This window comes from Synchiropus splendidus, chromosome 4 (genome assembly GCF_027744825.2).
Source record: "Synchiropus splendidus isolate RoL2022-P1 chromosome 4, RoL_Sspl_1.0, whole genome shotgun sequence".
NCBI classification, from domain to species: domain Eukaryota; kingdom Metazoa; phylum Chordata; class Actinopteri; order Syngnathiformes; family Callionymidae; genus Synchiropus; species Synchiropus splendidus.
In genome coordinates, this window is record NC_071337.1 from 26,999,346 (window position 1) to 27,019,956 (window position 20,611).

Genomic DNA, 20,611 nt, shown 5'->3' on the forward strand with positions numbered 1-20,611 from the left:
GGATCAGAACTGATAACCTCTGACTGAATCAAAGTAAAAAAAGGAACAAACACCTGTGGCGCCACATCGCTGCATCCCAGACCTGCCTTATCTTCCACAGATGAGAGTTTGGTATTATTGGATTTTGGGTTGCTCGCTGCACCTCATATCCGGACCATTTTAACGTCTCATCCGAGATGGATGTAATCTCTCCCATTTTACGGATGAATGGCTGCACTCGTGGATCCAGGGCGCTCCTCCATGTGCGCGTGAATCATCACATCGTGCATCTGGCCTGGGGTTCAATGGCGCGCTTAGCAGTGCCTGAAACCTTCCGCCAGAACCAGCTTATACGACTGCGGTGACTTTCATACAACACGAGCTGTTTGGCTAAAGAGGGAGCACCATCATGACTTCACACTCATGTGTTCGAGGGCTTTTTGGAGACAGCAGTCGTATACCATGAGGACCGCCGCCGTCACGGTTAAATATAGCCTGGCTGTCATCCAGGTTTTCCTCCTATCTATTTGAATTGGCCATGGTGACTGCATCCACAGTAACCGTCGCTCAAGTTCCACACACCCACATTACACAAACAGAAACTCAGGAGATCCGACACATGGCTCTATATATATATATGACCACCGTCCTGCCATGTCACAAGTAAACATGACGGTGATCTGCCACTTGTTTGATTTTATTTCCCAGTGTGCTCTTTCAATTGTATTTGAATTAGGAGCAGGTCTAGATTCCAAAACATAATGTCAGATAACAAATTTCCTAACGCTGAAAACACAATGACACACTTGTAAATGCACCTACACACTCGGGGAAAAAAAAAAAACGTTTGCTAGAGAAGTTTGTGAATATGTTTGTAATGTTTTGTATTTTTGTATGTAATAATTGTTTTTGTAATGTGTTTCACTATTCGTAAATTTGTTCCAAGAGTTTGTAAATTTGTTTCAAAATTTGAACTTCTCAGCCACCATACTTTGCTCCATAAATTGCACAGAACATTGTGTGTACTTCTATACTGACATTTTTTTTAATTTAAATTTTTCCTGCAGTATAGACGGTTTGGTGATGACATCATATACTGTACATACATAAAGTATATTGTACATATAATGTGGTACCTGGAATTGCTGCACTGAAAAATAAAGTTTATGTGCGATTTAGCAGTGTTATTTGGAACGATTATTTAATTAGATTTTATTTTAATTTATCAATTGAAGGGAATCTTTATAAGTCCCAGATTGGCTGGTTTTATTTTTTGAAATGCTGCAGAAAGGTCACATGTCTGGCTTCACATATTTAGTCATAACTTTGCAAAAGGTCAGATCTAATCTCAGCTGTTTTAACATGTTATTTCTTTCTTACATGGCATCACTCAAGAAATGAACCAACATTTTAGCATTTTTTCCAACCTGCTTTCACTCAAATAAATAAAGGAGCCGTGTAAGTCATGGAACTGACCTTGCTGGTGTAAAACCATCAACGGACAGATGCTATCAACACGGCAGTAACAAGACAATAATGCAATAGTCACACCCTCACCACCACGGTGTATCAAGCTGCAATCGTTCCTCAACAGGAGCATGTTTTATACGCCACCATGTCCGTGTCCTCGGTCTGGTAAATAGCATATCAGCAAAACCAACACAAGGATATCAGCTCAGAGCCGCACCATCCTGTTAACAACCGCCACAGCGATGTGAAGACGTCCCCCGCTGAGGGTCATAATCAGGACATGTGCCGCCTCAGGGCCCTCTGGGAGGTACAGAGGGTGGGCAGAACCCTCTTCTTTATTCTACAACCACCTTTCAAACACTTACCCTCTGCCCTCCAACAGTTACAGAGACTTCTCTACAGAGAGCACCAGTGTGTTCAAACACTCTTCAAGAGTTCATGGCCCTGACAGCGGCTGAGAGCAGGGTGACGTGGAACGATTCAGAGATTTGACTTGCTCTGACAGACAGGTGGTGTTCAACCTTTAACGGCAGAGTCGAAACTGACTACAAAAACAGCAGTGAACTGAGGTTGGTGCCTGACATGGAGACAATATGCTGACTTCTGCGTCAAACTAATGGAAATGAGAGGAATAGAGTCTATACGTTTCCTATTTCATCTTTATTTTCTTTAAAAATGGCTTTCCTGCCTGTCACTAGCAACCTAGTTAGGACTTTCTGAGTCAGTTTGAGCTCAATATTCCACCCCAGAACTTTCAATCAGAAATGTGGGTTCAACACTGTTGCGCATAAATCATCTCTTGGCACTGCGTCATATGTAGACGATCTGCCTGTTCCAACTGAAATGGAAGGAATTCACGGGTGCATCAAGATGACTCATCTGTACAGTCCCAACATTTGAAATGCATGAGCAGGTTTCACATCATTTTTGTTGGGACAAGAAATAAGCCAACTGAAGTCCTAATTTAGTTTACAAAATTGAAGTAAAAATAAAATAAATATGTATACAATGTAAAGATAAAAGTGGTGAAGTGATGATGTGACTCAAATGAATTGAGTCACATCATCACCTAATATCATCTGAGTCAACTCTTCTGGACCAAAGACACTAGCAATTCATGACATCTTGTCATATGTCATTTTTAAAGAAAGACAAAAGAGAATTTTCCTTTTGTGACTAAGATCAAAATGAGATACTGCTTGAGTAATAAAGTGAAGTGAAGGATTTTTAAAAATGTTTCCATAACAGCAGCATCTGTGCCTGATCATCATTTGGATCCAGGAATTTTTCTAGAGTCTTTTATGAGTGTATTCTGCCCTTGGGTCACCTGTTCACCACCTGATCACCACAAACTAACTTCATTTTTAAATCACGTCCCACACCGTGTAAAATAATACTAACACAATACATGTTCTCTCTTCCATCCCTCCCTACAGTAGTGCTCTCGTCTCTCTTCTTCTCTCTTTGCAGCTTCTTGAACCTCACCTGAGGCAAGCTTTCCACCCACTTCCAGTCTAAGTTCCACCAGCCACAACAACAGAAAGTTGGCCGTGGTTCGCTGATGCTTCTATCTCTCGATCTGTAATGAGCTTGAAATTATTTTGGGCCGACAGCGCCAGAGCCCGGTGGTTAGGCTGTCACATCGGAGGTTGCGGTAAAGAGCGTTGGTGAGACGGTGAAGGGACAGTTCAGCAGGAGAATGATTTGTGATTACACATTGGCTAATGGTAATACCCCCATCTTCATGTGTAAGCCACCATTAGACATGGTAAACAGGCTGACAGTGGAGGCCGGGCCTGATCCCAGGCCATCAATTATTTGTCCTCCTCCTTAAACTCTCTGTGAGCCGCCCTGGAGATGCATCATTATTGCAATTACACAACCTGCCCATTAGTTTTTCCACCTGCTCTGCTTTTGAATACATTCTTAAAGCAGAAAAGCAGCCCCTACTTTCAAAACGAGGCTATTTAGAGCATGTCCGGGTTGTCGGTTATTTCAAACCGTGCCATTAAAGCATGCTGATATTCACCCTGAAACACTCCGCAGCCCACCTGCTCTTGCCAGACAAAGAGGACGTGGTCTCTCACTTCTGCGACATTTATTGTCGCCATCCCTCCATTTTCTTTTGCTCACCCCCTAGTGAGGTCTCTTGGAGGCAGGAGCCTATCCCAGCTAGCTGGGATGAGAAGCTTGTGAACAGTTTTGTAGGATCGAGGCGAGCGTCTGTGCGGAAGTTTTCCTGGCGTATCAACAAACAGATGATTTTAGGTGAGACAATACATGAAAAAACATGATGTCGTTGACTGTCCCTGAAGCAAGTCAGTGCTGTAAGCTACACAAAATGGCAGCTGTTTTTTTTCCCCCCACTTTACCAAATAGCTGCTTCAGTTCAGGCCATCTCTAATGTTACCACATCGCTGGATGTCTCAGTTTATGTGGAGAGTGTGAGCTGACAGGAAGTGGACCCAGGTGTGCAGCAATTGCAGTAGAAAGTGTTGAGACGCCAGAAAAGAGTTCAGATGGGAATTTGAAATGAACAAAGAAAGAGGCGGCCAGTTGTTCCATGGATGTGGTCAGCTATAAATAAACGTTGTCAATGAAAGAATTTGAATCAAACTAGAACATGCGATTTACATTTCCATCAAACCGTACCTTCCAAAATGCCATTGACCTTCAGGTCTCTCCAGGTCAATGGCAGATCAACTTTGTACCTCTGAGGAACAAACACACCGAGATAAAGCCCTTGCAAATCAGTGGGACAGTTGTATGACCGATATCATCTCCTGCTTTAAATTGACGAGGATGCAAATGGCAAGAAGCTCTCTCACTTGAGAAGCTTGCTGGAGGCTATTTCCTGTGCATCTAATCTTGTACACACAGTCTAATTCAACAGACCCAAATAAAGTCTGAACTTGTTGGCAGAGCAGCAACTGGCAGTCCGACAGTGCTTCTTTCTCTTTCCTACAGTCTTCTTAGAGCAAACTGGTTGACAATTTCGACCTCAGTGAGATGCTTTGTTGAGCGTCCAAGCAGAATAGCTTTTTTTTTTGTAGGGGCAGGTGATATTTCCAGATAATAACCATCATGTGATCGCCGTACAATTACATGCTGAGTAGCTCTCCTCACCTGACAAGCCTCCAACATCCATTTTCTTCAGGTTCTTGGCTTCCAGGACAACGACAGTCAGCTTGCCAGCGGTGGGGACGTATCGCAGGGAGAAGCAGATATCGCCCAGTTTCTCTTGCTGTGAAGGAGAAAACTGTTTTAACACAGTCCAGGTTTGCCGCATCATCACATCAGCTGCTTATATCCTGGTCAACATAATCTCAGCCTTCCATTCAGTCAAGGTGTCAGATGTGTCTCCCCCAAACAAGATTTAAACTACTTCATTTACCGCATGCTTCCCTTCAACAACCTTCTTACTTCCAGCCCATGAGGTCTGATCAGAGACTGATTTCAATAACTTCTCACTGGAATTTCATATATCTGAACTTGTTTCTGAGCAAATTGTGTGAAGCAGACGAGCGACTTTTTGTTTGAAAATAACTTGTCAAGTAATATTGTCTCTGCACATGGATCAATAGTTTTACTGCTAGGAAGCACTTTTCTGCTGGATGCAAGCGTTTGCAAATGAAATTTTGGCCGAGCTCTTTTGTGATAAAATATGATATTAGAGGGAAACAATGAAATCACAAACAGGCATCCAGTGCTTTTATGTTACGCTTCATGTTGTGCTATGTCCCTCTACACACTTGCGTTTACGATTCCGACGACAAATATGACTTCAAACCTTTTCCTTTACTGTGTTTGTTGTTGTACGTTGGACTCCTCAAACATATTGTCCTGTTTCTTGCCTGTGCTCATTTTTGGTGATGCATTTTTTATCTGCTCACATGTAAGACAGACAGGTCCTTCGAGGTCCGTGTACAGAAGAGTCTCTGATGTCGTCTGAAAGCCATTTATGCTGCCATTACATACAAAAATGTAGGCGTCCGTTTCAAAAGATGTTCAGTCACTGATCACATAGATCCATGGGTTCTTTACACTGGTATTGCTGCTCACCATAATATCCACCAGGGGGAGCAGCCCACAGTAAAACGTTTATGACTCCAAAACCAACATGGCAACAAGTGCTGATAATGTACCTCTTGCACAAAAGATGAAACAGAACTTAGGATTGCAGGAGGCAGTGGTTGGTGAGGTAGTTAAATATAGCGCAACTGGACGGCAGAGTATTACCGTCATCATTATATCTTCTTCGTGTCTCTTTAGAGCTAGATACCGGGTAGTAACAGCAACACTGCATCCATGTTTTCCGGTGGTACTGCTCCGTTTGGTCGGTATGTGTAAGCTTTTTCAAATGAAAGCAGAGCACGGACAGAGGGCTCCGTCCGTATCCAGATCCGTACGTAACACAGAGCATAAAAGGGCCGTTTCTCCGCAGGTGACTAAGAAAATAAAGTCTACAGAATATGTCCTGCTGTGTATAGTAGGAGCCATTTGGTATGACAATTTACTGGATATTCATGGGTCAGCGTCAAATATTTGAATAGCATTCATTTGAATTACTAAGTTATAGTGTGGGTGTACATTTGTTTCATAGTATAATACTGTTTATGTGTGTTTAGATGAGGTCATATACAAAGAGACTGTACACCACAGTATTTCGCATTAAGATGAGCAATGGCATCTATTTTTTGGCAGTATAATAGCACATTTGACCATCACAACAACACTGCTCTGTGCCATGTACATAGTGTTTTATATTCTGGTCGTGTCCTGTATCAGAAGAGGCCAATCACTCTGTCAGGGGTCAGACCTGCTGCGCAAATCAGCAACAAGCTAAAATGTACACTAGTCTTTTTTTTTTTATATCCCATGAAGGCTGGTTTTGCAGCAAATGTTTGAGCATTATTCTCTCCTTTCAGCCCAGGATGAAAGTCAGCAGGCAGAAAGTCACTTCTTTAAAGAAAAAGATGGCGTTTTAATGAGCACAGAAGTGTGCTGGAGGACAGCAGAGGAGGAGAAGATGACTGGTAATTATACCTGTCTGGAGAAGTGGCCGGACTCTTTACTTCTAACAACTATTAAATGTCAAGTGCTCTCTTACACTTGGAGGGTCATGTAAAGAAAAACACACACACACGAATTAACTGAGGTAGAGAGGATGGTGAAACCTATATCCTGTATTCTCATATATATTGACTTGTGGAAGTCCGAGCAGACTTTTATTCACCACAGCCTCAGTGAAATGTTGAGCTTTATTAAATAGGTTTATTAAGAGCGCACCAGGTTTGTGGGCGTCTGTGTCCTGGGATTCCTTTTAAGTGTTTTAAATAGCTCAAAAAGCCCAGAGCCTGTTTTCTGTTCATCACTCGACAGAACACACAGTATAAAGAGGGGAAAATAAAATGTCCTGTGGCAGATACATGTATTTCAAGCGCCAAAGAGGATTTTCTTCTGGTTTGTTTTAATCTGTGTTATATAACTGTAATTTGTGTCAGACTAATTCACGGTGTTCAGGTGCAAAACTGAAAAAAAAAAATATAAAGACAAATGATAAGTAAGGGAGAAAGCATGAATCATTTGAGACACCTTCATGAACTATATTAAATGTGAATTTTCAAAAGAAAACACAAATCAAATTTTTACTATGTAATACTTAAGATTCAAGAAACACATTATCAGCCCAGCAAACAGGCTCTTTTGACTGTGTTCATGTGGTCTACAGGGAGTTGAAGCATAAAACCGATTGTATAAAATGTTTCTAATGGCTATCAATTTTCATTTTATTTGTTTTTATTTTTCATTACTAGTTCAACACTTTAACGTTCTTGGTTTTATTGTTTAGTTTATATTGTTATCAATTTGTTTTATTCATGGTTGTACCAACAGAAGAAGCTTCTCCTTCTTCTCCTTTGACTTGGTGTCCCGTCACTATAGTCACAGCTGCCCATGCCTGCTGTGTACCACCGAGTTAATGTAAGGTTTAAGGTTTGAGTCGGTCCATCTTGGATTTTTCTATTGCAAGTGAAACCTTGCACACACAGAGGCACACAACAAATGCTCCTCAGGTGTCTGAATCCATGTTTAAATTTGTCAAGTGCAGTGGTGCGACCGCTTGCCACCGAGATACATAGATGCCCTTCAACTTAAACACCAGCCGCCACACTGGATTTACAATTAACCTTTTGTGAAATCAAGTCGAACATCATGCTAAAAATGAGGTTTCCCCTGCAACGTGTTCTATATGCCATGACATTTACGGAGCAAATTGACTCTCCTGATCTGTTGCTGGGAGAGTCACACTTCTGCTAATTTCAGAGGAAGTGTGGACATCTGATTTCGCGACATTGCTTGAGAGATTGATGGCGCCGATGACGATCAAGTGTCAGGATAGATAGGAGCAAAGAAATCTCCGTCTCCTCACCTCTTCCTTCTCTGCACTCTGCAAGTCCCGCCATTCTTCCGTTATGTGGCTGAAATCCACCTTGTTCATGGGCACCTTGATGTCACCGATGGCGTCGTGTTTAGAGAAGCGGTCGAAATCGTACACCGTCATCACCAGCGTCTTGCCTCCGAGCTCCACATAGGGAACCTGGCGGTAAAAAGATTGAAATTGGAAAACCACATTCCTTCAGAGCAAACATGTCCAACTCAGTCGCAGGGCTGGGACAAACATACGGTACAGACACTGACACACACACACACACACAGCACAACACTGTCGATGCTGGTTTGCTTCCTCAACCAAAAAACAGCAGGCAGAAACTAATTCCTTCTGCTGTTCAACGTTACTGACACACAATGAACCACACTCAGAAATCATTAAAATTCTACAAGTATGGTTGTGATTTCCTGTGACACAGACTGTGAAATAGCTTCATTAAACACGTCGAGGAAGGAATACAATTGACTTGTCACTCATACTGTGCATGTTCCAACATGCTGCGGAATAATAATAATAATTAACCAGTTATTCAATACGCAGCAGAAAAGCTCAAAGTTCCGAGTCGTTTTTTTTTTTTTTTCATTCAAAGTGCTGATAAAAATGAACAGTCACATTTAAGGAGTCAGGTCCATGTTAGCAACCAAGTCATTTGGTGGATCACATCCACCTCTATTACTTTTACCAGCACCTGCTCTCTTCACTTCTGCAGAACTTTCCTCACTGCTGAGCAACAGTCACGCATCCATTATGGCTGCCGCGTCGCCAGGGCGAAGCGGTGCATCTGCTCGTGTTAATCCCAATCAAACGGAGCCTGTTTGTGTGTGTGTGTGTGGAGGTGTGTTTGCGTGTGTGCGCATGCATGTGTGTGCAAGAGACAAATTTCGTCAGGAGCTTGTTAATGCGCCAGCTGGTTGCTGCCTGAACACCTTTCCAGCTTTCAACAGACGCATGCAAATCAGATTGTCAGCAGAGCGGAAACATATCCAGGTACACGACTGTTTTAGACACTCGACTGTAAGAAGAAACACTTTTGAGGCTTTACCTTGAAGGTGAACTGCTCGTTGAAAGTGGGGTTCAGGGTCTTCCTGTGGACCTTAGTTTCAAACTTCTTCTTCTTGTCTGGCAGCAGGTAGACTTTAACATAAGGGTCAGAGGTGCCGCCCATGTCCATGGCAGGCAACTCGGCCGCCTGGATGATCCCGACGATTAGCTGTGGGAGGACGGAGGGAGCATTGGAGACGTTAAGTTATGGGTTATGGACAGATATTATGTTTTCCAATGGATCTCACACAACCTGACGCAGATCAACCTGACGCAGATGTTGACATCAGTGATGCAGCAACTCTACTAAGAGTCTTTCCCGCATGACTAAGCTCCTTACTCAGTGAGCGTCCAGACACCTGAATTCCCAACACTACTAAAGTTGGTTCCTATAGATGAGAGTAAGGATTTAGATAGGACTGTAAATTGAGAGGTCGGTCTTACAGTTGAGGCCTATTTGCATCGTACACTGACTCTCCCTCACCCCCTCATTCTGAGTGACATAAAGGAGCTGGGAACACCCTAGACAGGTCACAGATCAATGCCAAAGTGCTTTCTAAATATTTATTTTCAAATAAAAAAGGAAAAGAAAAAACGGAAAACATTCAAATATATACAGTAAAAGTAACATCCGACTTACGACCTGCTCAACTTACGTCCACCCGTACTTATGACCACGTAAGCAGATGCTTATTTCTTTATTTTTTATTCAATGTCTGGCACCGCAGCACTTAGCAGCCCGGCAACGCGTACGACAGTTACGGCAGCACAGCATCCCAGCCATCTACCACTACAGTTGCACCTATAACCCTCGCGTCGGCTATTTTGAATGGCATTCGACTTACGTTCAATCTGACTTACAACCGGTTGGTCGGAACCGATCCCAGTCATAAGTCAGATGTTACTTGTATACAAATGTTTTAAGTTTCAATCCTTTCATATAACTGTTCAGTGCCATTTGGCTATTTTTTTTTTTTCACTTGACTTGAAATCTCTTTTGGACACTTCATTATCCACATGAGTCATTCCTTATTATTTTTAGTCCTCAAAAGTGACTCCCTGTCATCTCTCTGACATGCAGACCCCATTGTTAAAGGTTATGAAGACAGACTCTGGCGGCGACTGAAGAGTTCGCAAAGGTCAAAGCGTGTCCTGCCGAGACACTTTCTCTTCACATAAAGCTGATAATTGATAACCACAATGGGCCGATTGACCTGCCAGTCACTGGCCCTCTTCAATGGCCTCGCCTGAGACCCCCGCTAGTCACTCCATCAACTTCCTATCAGGTGGCCATCAAGCCACATTCTGGAGGCCGACCAGGGCACTCAGCTGTGGAGCACAACAGCTGTCGGAGGCTACATCCAGGAGAAGCGTGACACGAGTCAGTCAATAAAAAGTAAGCAAAGACCGCCTGTTGGAAAAAAAAGGAATCGTAAATTTCGGCCACGATTTGATAAACACACTAATAGACAATTTAAAAAAGGTCAGGAGAGACAATAAATGACAAGAATATCAGTAAATAGATTTCATTATATATACATATATATATATATATTTATTTTTTTGTGTCTGTGAATTGGAAAAAATGCCATTGCCAAAAACAACCAGTGAACATACACCATTTGGCTTGTTACAATGTTGTTGTCCTCTATATAATTTCTTCACAAACTTCCAGTAACACAAGTGAAAACAGACTAACACACTAACCTACAAAGTGGGACCAAGGATTAGAAGTGGGACTTAATCAATGAAGATTCATGATCTGCATAAGCTGTTAAAACAGCCCCCTGATAGCGGAAGTGGATACCTCTGTAATGAAGTGGAAATTGGGAGATTATATTGGATCAGGTCCGGATTAATAACCACAGAACATCCCTCCAGCATCCATGCACTTCAATAATGAGGAAATAGTCCAGGTTAACATGAGGACGTGAAGCGAGGTGCTCAGCATATGTGAAGCATCGGGGGTCAGTTAAGTGATTTTCTCAGCTAAAATGGAAAAAAAAGAAGCAGATAAAAAAAGCCAAGCTGTTTGATCCCGATGTGCGTTTTCCAGGTGAGATCAAGTGATTCCGCTGCTTTCAAAGGTAACTGTTTTCCTGCAGACGTTCATTTTTGATGCGCCTAATGAGATTAGTTCTGCCTCCAGAGCAGATGATTATATAACCTTCACCTTTAAAATTCCTGTCCTGATGGAAGTGTTTACCGTCTTACCTGCCTCTGTCTATTTAGTAATTTAACAAGAGAAAAATTGTAATTGTAAATGTCAATGAGTCATGGAGTTTTTGAAGAGCTCATCTCATAAATAAAAAATACAATTCGAAACAGAATTAAAATGTTACGCTATGCCTATTTAAGTTGGTTTGCAGCATGGCACATTCGGAGGGACAAAGAGCGTGAAAAGGCCTTACACAACACAGGACCAAGGACAGCACTAAAACAAAATTATTTGACAGTGTTTAAGTAAAAAAAAAATAACAGAAAGTAAACACAGGAAACAGCCATAAAATAGAGGTCTTCAGATGCCACCTGACTATATCGCGACCCAGATGTTGACACCTTCCACATATCTTTTGGAATGTGTGGTCATGAAAAGACGTTTGACATGTTAAGATTTGTCACAGATGCAAGACCTCCACACGTCAATCGCCTCAAACACAGACTCTTGAGAATTTAAGTGCTTCATTGTACACGTCAGAGGTTGACAGTGAATCACTTCTTCCGTGCTTATGTGGTGGCACCTACGTTTTTTTTTCTTTCACATAAGACTGAAGTCCTCCTGTGATTGAAAATGCTGTTTAAATGAGGACATCTCTCCTCTCTTCAACTGCGGCACGAGTCTGCACAATAGTGCATGTAAACCGTTGGACGTGCAGAACTTCCTTTCTATGTGCAAAGGTTTGAAGAACCACATAATGTGTCAAATGAATTAATTCACATTTTATCCTCCCTGAGCTTGCACATGTAAACGGCATGAATGGATTATTCACTTCAGCAGATTCTAACTGGCACAGATGCTACTTTGCCCCTGTGGACAATGCAAAGCATTTTGCTGTCTTGATAAATGGCAAAAACGCAGAAAGCTTTAACAAATCCTCTCCACTGGGCCACATGCAAGTTAGGGCCTGGTGGCAGGGATAGTCAACATTTGAATTGTGAATGCATAACTTTATACGGCACTTGTGTTCTGGATATGGGGGTAACATAAGGAATTTGGGGAAAAAGAATATGCCATGGCGAGAAGAAAAGAAAGGAGTAAAAATGGGGCGGTGAAGCTGACGTTAGGGCAAGAGTCTTAAATCGAGCTAGGAACAGAAGGATAAAGATACGTGGTCACTAAGGGAAGACAAATATCTCAATACTAAGATGTTTAAGTCATGATGAAAAAAAGTATGGAGAAAGAATATAAGCGAGTCGTTCTCAACAGATTTCCATATTTATTTTGACACTGTGCTCATTATGGAATTCAAGTGCTACATCTGGCCCCGGGCTTGAATTAGACTGAAATAGCGAGTCTGCTCTGAGCGTGTATCTGTGTGTCTCAGGTTCTCTCGCTGCTGCTGGTGTTAACACTGTCTGTGCATCTGCTCAGTGCAGTGGGCAGCAAAAGGCCGTTTCTTAGTATCAGTTTATCAACAGGTTATTTTGAAGTGCGTCATGTGACTTCAACCCGCCTGTCCCTAAAATGTGTGACACCACAGCAAGGTCTTTGTTTGAAAGAAGGAGATGTATTTCCATCCCTTCCAAATCGTGACTAGCACATATTCTGATGCGATAGGCTCTTGACCCGCTGGAAGAGTAATGAATATGGTAATGATGTTGAAAGTTGAAATGACACTCTAATTCTCTCCCCGCTGTGCCGAGAGTGCTCTTTGTGCTTCATTTGCGGTGTATTTGCCTGATGCAGCCGCGACGCTGTTCCCTAAGTGATTTGGATCTTTTACAAAACTCTTGGTCTCATGAGGGTGTAAACCGGCTGCCGTCTACGCTGAGGGCCGACGCCACGTGTTGTGTTGAACAGTCATAGACTTTTTACCATGACGACTCAACACTGATCTGAGTGAGTTTTCCGCTCAGCCGGCTTCTGGCCTCACTTCATGCCCTACTTCACTGGAATAAAACATAAAGCCGTCATGACGCATGAAGATTTTAAAACACAACTCGGAGAAAAATCCAAACATTTTTGCCCTCAAATTCATATTTTCAGAGCACCAAGGACACACTGTTGTGTTTCTGTCCGAAGGACAGTCTGAGAATTCCTCTGGAGGAGAGCTGGAGGAGGCAGCCGAGGGAGGTCTGGGTTCATTTGCTAAGGCTGCTGCTGTTGTTGTTGTTTTGGCCGTCTTAATCTTGAAATAGGGAAAGTGATCTAGTTCTCATGCAAAAGCAGCTCAGTGTTAGCTGTCACCACTGGAAAGAGCATGAAGATATACGTTGTAATATGAATATAAATCATTTGCTTTCTCATGAGGCACTAACTATTTGCTAAAAACAACTTAATGTTCCACTTTCCTAGAAATTAGATATTTAAAAATGTCTGGCTGCTGCTGAAGATGGTGGGCTTCTTCTTTCTTTGAATGTCAAACAGACCATGCACCTCAACAAGCTTCCACTTTCATGTGTCTGTCAGGAAAAGACCATTTTTAAGAGCAAGGAATAAAACTTGAATCAAGGTGGTGCATCCCATATATTACTAGGATGTGATGATATATGTCCAACAAACATGTTTTGTTCAGATGAAGTAAAGACTGAAGCTCCGAAAATAAGCTTCTATGAGAGGAAATAATGCCATTTTATAGCTCAGTTTTCAGAGCTTCTCTGGTCTTCGATGAGGACCATGACAACCAATCACTGCTGGCAGTTCTCCCTGGGCTGTTGCACGGTGTTCACAGTGATTGCACACTTCTAAAAAGCTGAGGATTATGGAAAAAAAAAATCAAAATTCCACTGCGCAGTAGAGTTGAGCAGAGGAGCTCTGATGAGCTGCCGCCTTCAGTGATTTTGGGTTCGCCTGTCTCCAACTTCAGCCGGACTCACTGAGGTCAGTGTCACAAAGCGTGAAAACTGTCATCCATTCATGACATCCTCCCCACGTTTATTACCAGTGTAATCGAGAAAGCGGTGGATGGAAGTGTCACCACCTCCCCCGGTATGACAGATCAACTGGCTGAAAAGTAATAATGCCCACAAAATGTCCTTCCCAATAAAATGACAGGGAGATTGTGTCCTAAAATGAAATGAAAACCTTGTTCTGCTTCGTAATCAGCTTCAGTACAAACCTTCCCCTCCTCGCTGTTAACATAGATAAAGTGTGTTTACCTGTATTTGTCGGTGTGTGACTGAGCGCCAGTTACTCAATAATACTGTGATGTCACTTTTGTTTATGACGGGGAGTTAGCCAGCTCAGGAAGCGACGCTGTTTTGTTCACGCACCGTGTCTATTGTCTGTCACACGACATCTGGCGCGATGCCGCTGATGTGCTTCCTCATTCCGCTTTTTAAACCAAAGTCGGTGGAAGGAATAAAACAGATGGATATCTGCAGGGGCCGTCTTCAATCAAGTGGAAACTGAATCAGAGGCAGGCCATATTCGAATTTCAAAGGGGCTCTGAGGAGCGGGCACAACTTCACGGATTGTTCCTAAACTATGACAGTGAGAATGCAGCCGTGCGAGTCTTGTAGTCATCGAGTTAAGTAGGTGTGTGTCAGTGTGTATTTCATTCATTCTTGGACGACTAAAAACACATAAAACAGAGAGCAGTTTTTATGCATTCAGTTATGCCCCTGTCAGTGTGACATGACTCCCGATTTATTTTTGATCAAATATCTATAACTTGGAACTGACCCCCAGGAGATGTCCAACAGATGTGCATTATTTTTGAGGCAATATTTTACGAGCCTGTGTGGTCTAGCCATTAAAATTGTCAAATGGAGCAAAAACAAGAGGCTGTTACTTTTTTGGAACCCTGCTGAAAACAAAACAAAAACGTTGTGTCTCCATCAAACATATTCATACAGAATACTGTATATATATTTAAAGTTACAACCCATTATAACATTAAAGACATAAAACTTCTGCTTCTTATCAATGCCATGGTAATGGTGGCATGCATAGAGTTCTAGTCAATGTTGAAATTGAATTGTGTTGTAAGAAAACCTTCATAAAACTCCAAAAAGTAGAAATTGAGATGGGATGATGAAACGCAACACAAGACAACAGTCCAGCATGAGAAAAGAGTAAATACATGACACGCATAAGTAAGGTCACCGTTTAAATTGAGGAACACACATGACCATAGCTAAACGTACGTATTCATGTGTGTATTACCAGCTTATTAGCCAGTTATTATACATTATAATGTACCAACTAGTCTCTTGTTCAACAAGTTCACTCTTAACAATACCTCAATTACTGAATATTAACTGTAAATAGGCAAGTAACTAGTTTGTTCATGTTCCATAATGTGAAGTCTAAGCGAAAGAAAAGGAATAGACAAAGCCAATTCATAAAAAATCAGTCAAAACAGTTCTTTTAAAGGGCTCGATCGAGTCTCAACTTCTGGTTATGTTGTAAACCTGTTGAGGATCTCACTCCATGTGGGGGAAAAGTGGAAAAAAAAAAAAATCCAAAATCCTTACCGAGTTCTCAGTGAAATTGTAATCCAGCGAGTATTGCAATTTTCCCAGTTTCTGGTCCTCTTTAGGTTCTGCCTCTTTCTCCGGCTCGGTCAGCCCTGTCTCAGCATCTTCCTCATCCTTCAAGGCCTGAAGGAGACACCCACCAACAGTCAGTGTCGTCTGTTCGCCGCCGGCGCTAGCACCCAGCCAGCCGCTCCCCGCCCAGGTCCTGCCAGTGGACCTACTCCTGAAAAAGCTGCCACTCTTTTTTTCGATGGGGTGGAAATGAGGAAAGCAGGCACTAAAACACTGTAGCAGTTAACACCAGGACATGCTCTACGATGCACTAATGGCCCAGGCCTGGTCCCTTGGCTGCGCTTTTCAATCAATCTCTGGGAAGCGCTGTCTAAAGGGAGGAAAGTTAAAATGATTGAACCAGAGATGAGAGAGCGATGGGCAAGCAAAAGAGGTCAAAGATGACACTAGGAACAAAGAGAGAGGACAGGCAGAAGGACAGAGAAGTTCTTCCGGAGAAGATCACAAGATGGCAGTTTGCTTGATGTTGTTTCAGGCAGATCAAGTCTCTGGCAAAGAAATACAACATATGTCAACTGGGAAGAGTGTCAGGTGGTGAGAGAGAAGGGGGTGAAGAGTTTCTTTTGCTAACTCATGTGAGGGTTTGAGTGGCAAGTTGGGGGGTAACAGGAAGGGTGTCTTTAGAACCGCATGCGTTTGAAGAGGCAAAGTCTGGTCAAGTTCATTCATTCCGCATCGAAAGTTGCCTCCTACAGTGTTTCTTTCTCTTGGCATGCAGAGCATTCTCCGTCGCATAAACCAGTGCTCTCACGTCCCCATTCCCGAGTCTGTCTAACTCTTCAGACATTTCATCATGACCCCAAAGCCTGGACATTCCCCCTCCCACATCTGCTGATGGTAGCTAGAAGCAACATGCCAGCAAGGTGAGTTAACATGTGGTAAAGTGTTGCTCAAGTCCATTCGTCCCCGCTCAGAATTTGTCCATTGGCCAGTGTGTTAGCTGCAGGCGGAATCTCACTGAACGATCAAATATTTCAAAATGTCTCCGGATTTGTAAATTCTTTCTTCGATGATTTTTGGAAAAAGCGCAGCTGTAAAATAATTAAGACAAATAAAATACACGTATAATTTTGCTTTGACATGGCATGAATGCAACCAAATTTTGTCATGATTTTAAGGTCACTTGTGACATTTTGATGGACGCGATCACTGAAGTGATTTCAACTCCTGCTAGCTGTGTATTCGTCTGAATCCGGGGGTCAGGCTTTTAGCTAGCAGGGCGTCTTAGCGTCTGCAAAACATGAAAAAATGGACGCCCGCAGCTTGGCCGCCAGAGAAACAACAAAGACCAGCTGCCTCCTTGCTTGGTGGAGGTCTGCGCTCTGTGAGTGCTTTTCTACTTTTTTTATTCATAATTTTGACTCTGCAACTTGTATTCCTCTTGAATTTAATTCAGTTTAAAAACACCTGCTGTGACGCATATTTCCACCTTTTTTGTAAAAAACGACATTATTTTACATCTGCTTCGCAACAGTGGTGTGATTTCGAAACCTTCGGAGACTTTCAGCTTGAGAAACATCAGTGAGATTCAACCTTGTCAAGGTGCACCCAGTGTTCTTTCATACATTTATATATATATATGTGCATATGCAGGTTGTACACACATATATACATTAGATATACATGTACTGTATGCATAGTTACATATATTTGGTTCAATGGGAGTCAGTCGTTTTCAAGAGGCTTATTAAAAAGAATGTCAGAGCAGCAGGCTTAAGAAGATCCAACAGCAATTTGGAACCTACCGCCAGTGACCATCCCGAACAGTCATCAGACACAACACAGATAAGGAGGACATAGAAGGAAGAAACACAAATTAAAACAACCACACACAGGAGTTAACACGCCAGAGTCTGGGCACACCAGGAGAAATGACCGCCAGCTTCAGAGGAAGCAGATTCATTGATCTTGGACGGGAGCTATTAAGATGCCGCTGATAGCTGAGCTCATTTATTTCCATTTATGGTGACCAAAAAAGCTGCAATCGTTGGATAAGTGAAGGAATATTTGAAATTGGAAAGGTAGCATCCAGTTCACTCGGATGGTTAGGCTTTGTTTGCTTTTATTAAAGGATGTGTCCTTTAGCGGCGCACAATGGAAAGGTCAAATTAATGTGGAGGAAAAATAATCCTTGGTGACTGCTGCTCCAACTCTGAGAGAAGAAGAGAAGCAGCAAATTAAACATGATCTGTACATGACTCCACGCGGGACGTCGGTGGAACGCTGGTCGACACCGGTGCAATTAGTTCGCTAACTCAAGTGACAGCGTTTCGAAGCCTCCCTGCGCGGGGAGTCAAACCAAACTGTTCGTTGTTTGAGAACGTCATTTCTCAGGGTGCCACAACATTATCACACAGTAAACATTACTCACACTCAAGTGAGCAGGTCCTCATATGAAGAGAAAAAAATACATTTAAATAAACAAAAAGCAGGATTTAAGCAAAGCAAAAAATAAATAAATAAATAAAATAAAAAGCTTAAAGTTGGGTAAGAAAAGCGAAACATAAGTATCATAGCTGCGCATGCGCCCTCTTGCAGTCTGGGCCAAAAGTTTCCTCAACTCTTGCAGCAAAACAATACATGAATATATTGAGAAACACATTTTAGCAAGATAAAAATGGAATCGTGTTAGGAAAAGACGAAAAAAAAGTGAGACCTGAAAAAAATCAAAGCAGATTAAAAGAAGAAAATTGAGGTGTGAAAGGAGAGCAAAGTGTGCAAGACATATTGAGAAAAATCTGCATATATCTAAATCAAAAAGTGGATAGAAATGCTAAAACTTTGACTGAGAAAAAACTAACTATATACATATGAGAAACTACATGTGAAATTGGGGCCGATCAGTCACTGTCAAGAGCCGACATAAAGTCTTCATTTTTGACAGACAAAGACGCCAAAGATTCAATTTGTCAAATGCTTCTAAAACTTTTGGCCAGACTTTTAAAAAAATTCTGCAAATCATTAGAAATATAAAAAGAACATGAAGCAGCACACATCTTTATGCAAAGAATATCATAAGTAAAAAGCAGAAATGTTGCAGCTATGTTCTGCAAACATGACATGAATATAGCTGAAAGCATGTACAAAACAGCAAAATCAGGAAGCGCTACAGCGTGTTTGAAGGAGCTGCTACAGCATGCAGAGGCAGCTATTGTGTCTGTATTTAATCCGTGAAGTAACATTTATATGCTTTGGACGCCAACAGTTCAACGTTTTTACCTCTGTTTTGGCCCCATCCTTGACATCCTTCATGTTGATGGCATTCTTGCCCTTATCCTTGCCCTTCTTTTTGTTTTTCTTCTTGAATATCCACTTTTTGCAGACACAGAAGCAACATGCCAGGACCAGGATGATTGCCACAAAGGCAATGGACACAATAGCCCATGACGGCACTGAAAGAAAGAGAAGAGAGTTTGGGTTTCACCGCTGTCCTTAAAAAAGGGAAAACAATTCTGGCAGGCAGGAGAAGCTTTTTTTGGTAAATACAATTGACCATTAAAAGCTGCGGTTACTACACTTGGAAGACGATGCGAGACAAATATTAACGTGGGAGCTGACAAACCAGATTAGACCCTCAGTCAGCAAGGGACTCGGGTATAAACAGTCGAGCTCCACAAACACGAATGAGGTCCGGCTAAACTGTCGAGGCCACTTTAAGGGAAGGAACAGATTCAAACAACAGATCCTCAGACATCCGACGCTTTCACCGCAATTGGGGTCCGCTCACGCTGACATTGGCGGTAATTTCGCAGGAGCTGCTTGAAAGCCATTTCAGCAGCTCAGAAACCTCACCGTTGTGGTTAACACGGATGGTTTTACATGATTCATGTCGCTTTTTCTTGAAGGCACTTACATGAGGAAATTGTAAGTAAAAATACCTGAGCAGATTTCTTTTTTTTATTTTTTTAATCAGATTAAACACTAACTTAACTGCAGTCTTTCCCATCACGCAGAGTAAACGCTGTTAAAATGTGGTACTTATTTTACTGCCTGACAATAGTCCTCTCTTGCTCTTGATCAAAAGATAGATTTAATAATAGCTTCATATACTTGGAACAGCTGAGGCTTCTCACCAAGCCAAAAAGGAAGGAAAGAGATAGCACAGCCAATTCTTGGCTATTTCAGCTGGCCATCTATGTTAAACTGAATGCTCTTGTGGGAGACACGGCTTTCTAGTGTGCAGTTTCTCGATGCCTTCAAGAGATATAGACTACCATAAGCATGTGCCATTATGATGATGACCATGCTTCTGGTTACAAAGACAACTCCTCCTTAACTACAACTGTTTTTAAGGGGAGACGGTCTCATCTATAATGCATTATTACTCCATTCATAAGATATCATAGTGCATTTATAAGGTTTCATCTTTGTTTGCCAAGTATGTTTAACATACAGGGAATTTGTTTCCGGCCGATGTTGACTCTATAGAGATTTTCAATAGGACATAGAAGAGAAGAATATATATTTTCAGAGAAAAATAGAAGAAGAATATATATTTACATAGAAAAAGACACAATAATAATAATAATAATAATGAGTAAAAAAATAATAAAAAATAAAAAACACTGTGCAGACTGGAAGTGTAAAAAGCAGAAAAAAAACTGAGGTGTGTTGAATGACGAATTGTTCAAGATGGTGATGGTGGAGGGGAAGAAACTGTTTCTATGTCTGTCCTGGTGCGCAGGGCTAAGTCACATTAAGTATTATAATGTGCAGAATTCCAAAGTGTTATTTCTAGTAGTATTACACTGTGTGGTAATGTGCAGGACTAGGGTAATAGTTATAGGCTCTTCAGTCTAAATAGATCCACAACGTATAATATTTGATAACCCTTGTCATAAGCTACTATCCATGACCATGAACATCATTATAAATGCATTATGATGTCCTCCGAATGTACTAACTACATGCTCCTCCTCTCTAGACTAATCTGGGAGATTCAAACATCATGATAGC

At 41.8% G+C, this 20,611-nt stretch overlaps 1 protein-coding gene across 3 annotated transcripts in view; it reads right to left on the bottom strand.

Annotated features, from left to right (window-relative positions):
- The window catches only part of syt1a (synaptotagmin Ia), a 137,392-nt gene that overhangs the window by 9,976 nt on the left and 106,805 nt on the right, over positions 1–20,611 (bottom strand). For 2 of the 3 annotated variants that reach the window (XM_053863121.1, XM_053863122.1), the window contains exons 5-9: positions 18,875–19,047; positions 15,581–15,706; positions 8,943–9,110; positions 7,880–8,047; positions 4,576–4,693 (exon numbers count right to left, since the gene is read on the bottom strand). In XM_053863121.1, coding sequence (XP_053719096.1) covers positions 4,576–4,693; positions 7,880–8,047; positions 8,943–9,110; positions 15,581–15,706; positions 18,875–19,047 — 753 coding nt within the window. The remainder of the gene's footprint in view (positions 1–4,575; positions 4,694–7,879; positions 8,048–8,942; positions 9,111–15,580; positions 15,707–18,874; positions 19,048–20,611) is intronic. The other variant, XM_053863124.1, reaches the window with a different exon arrangement.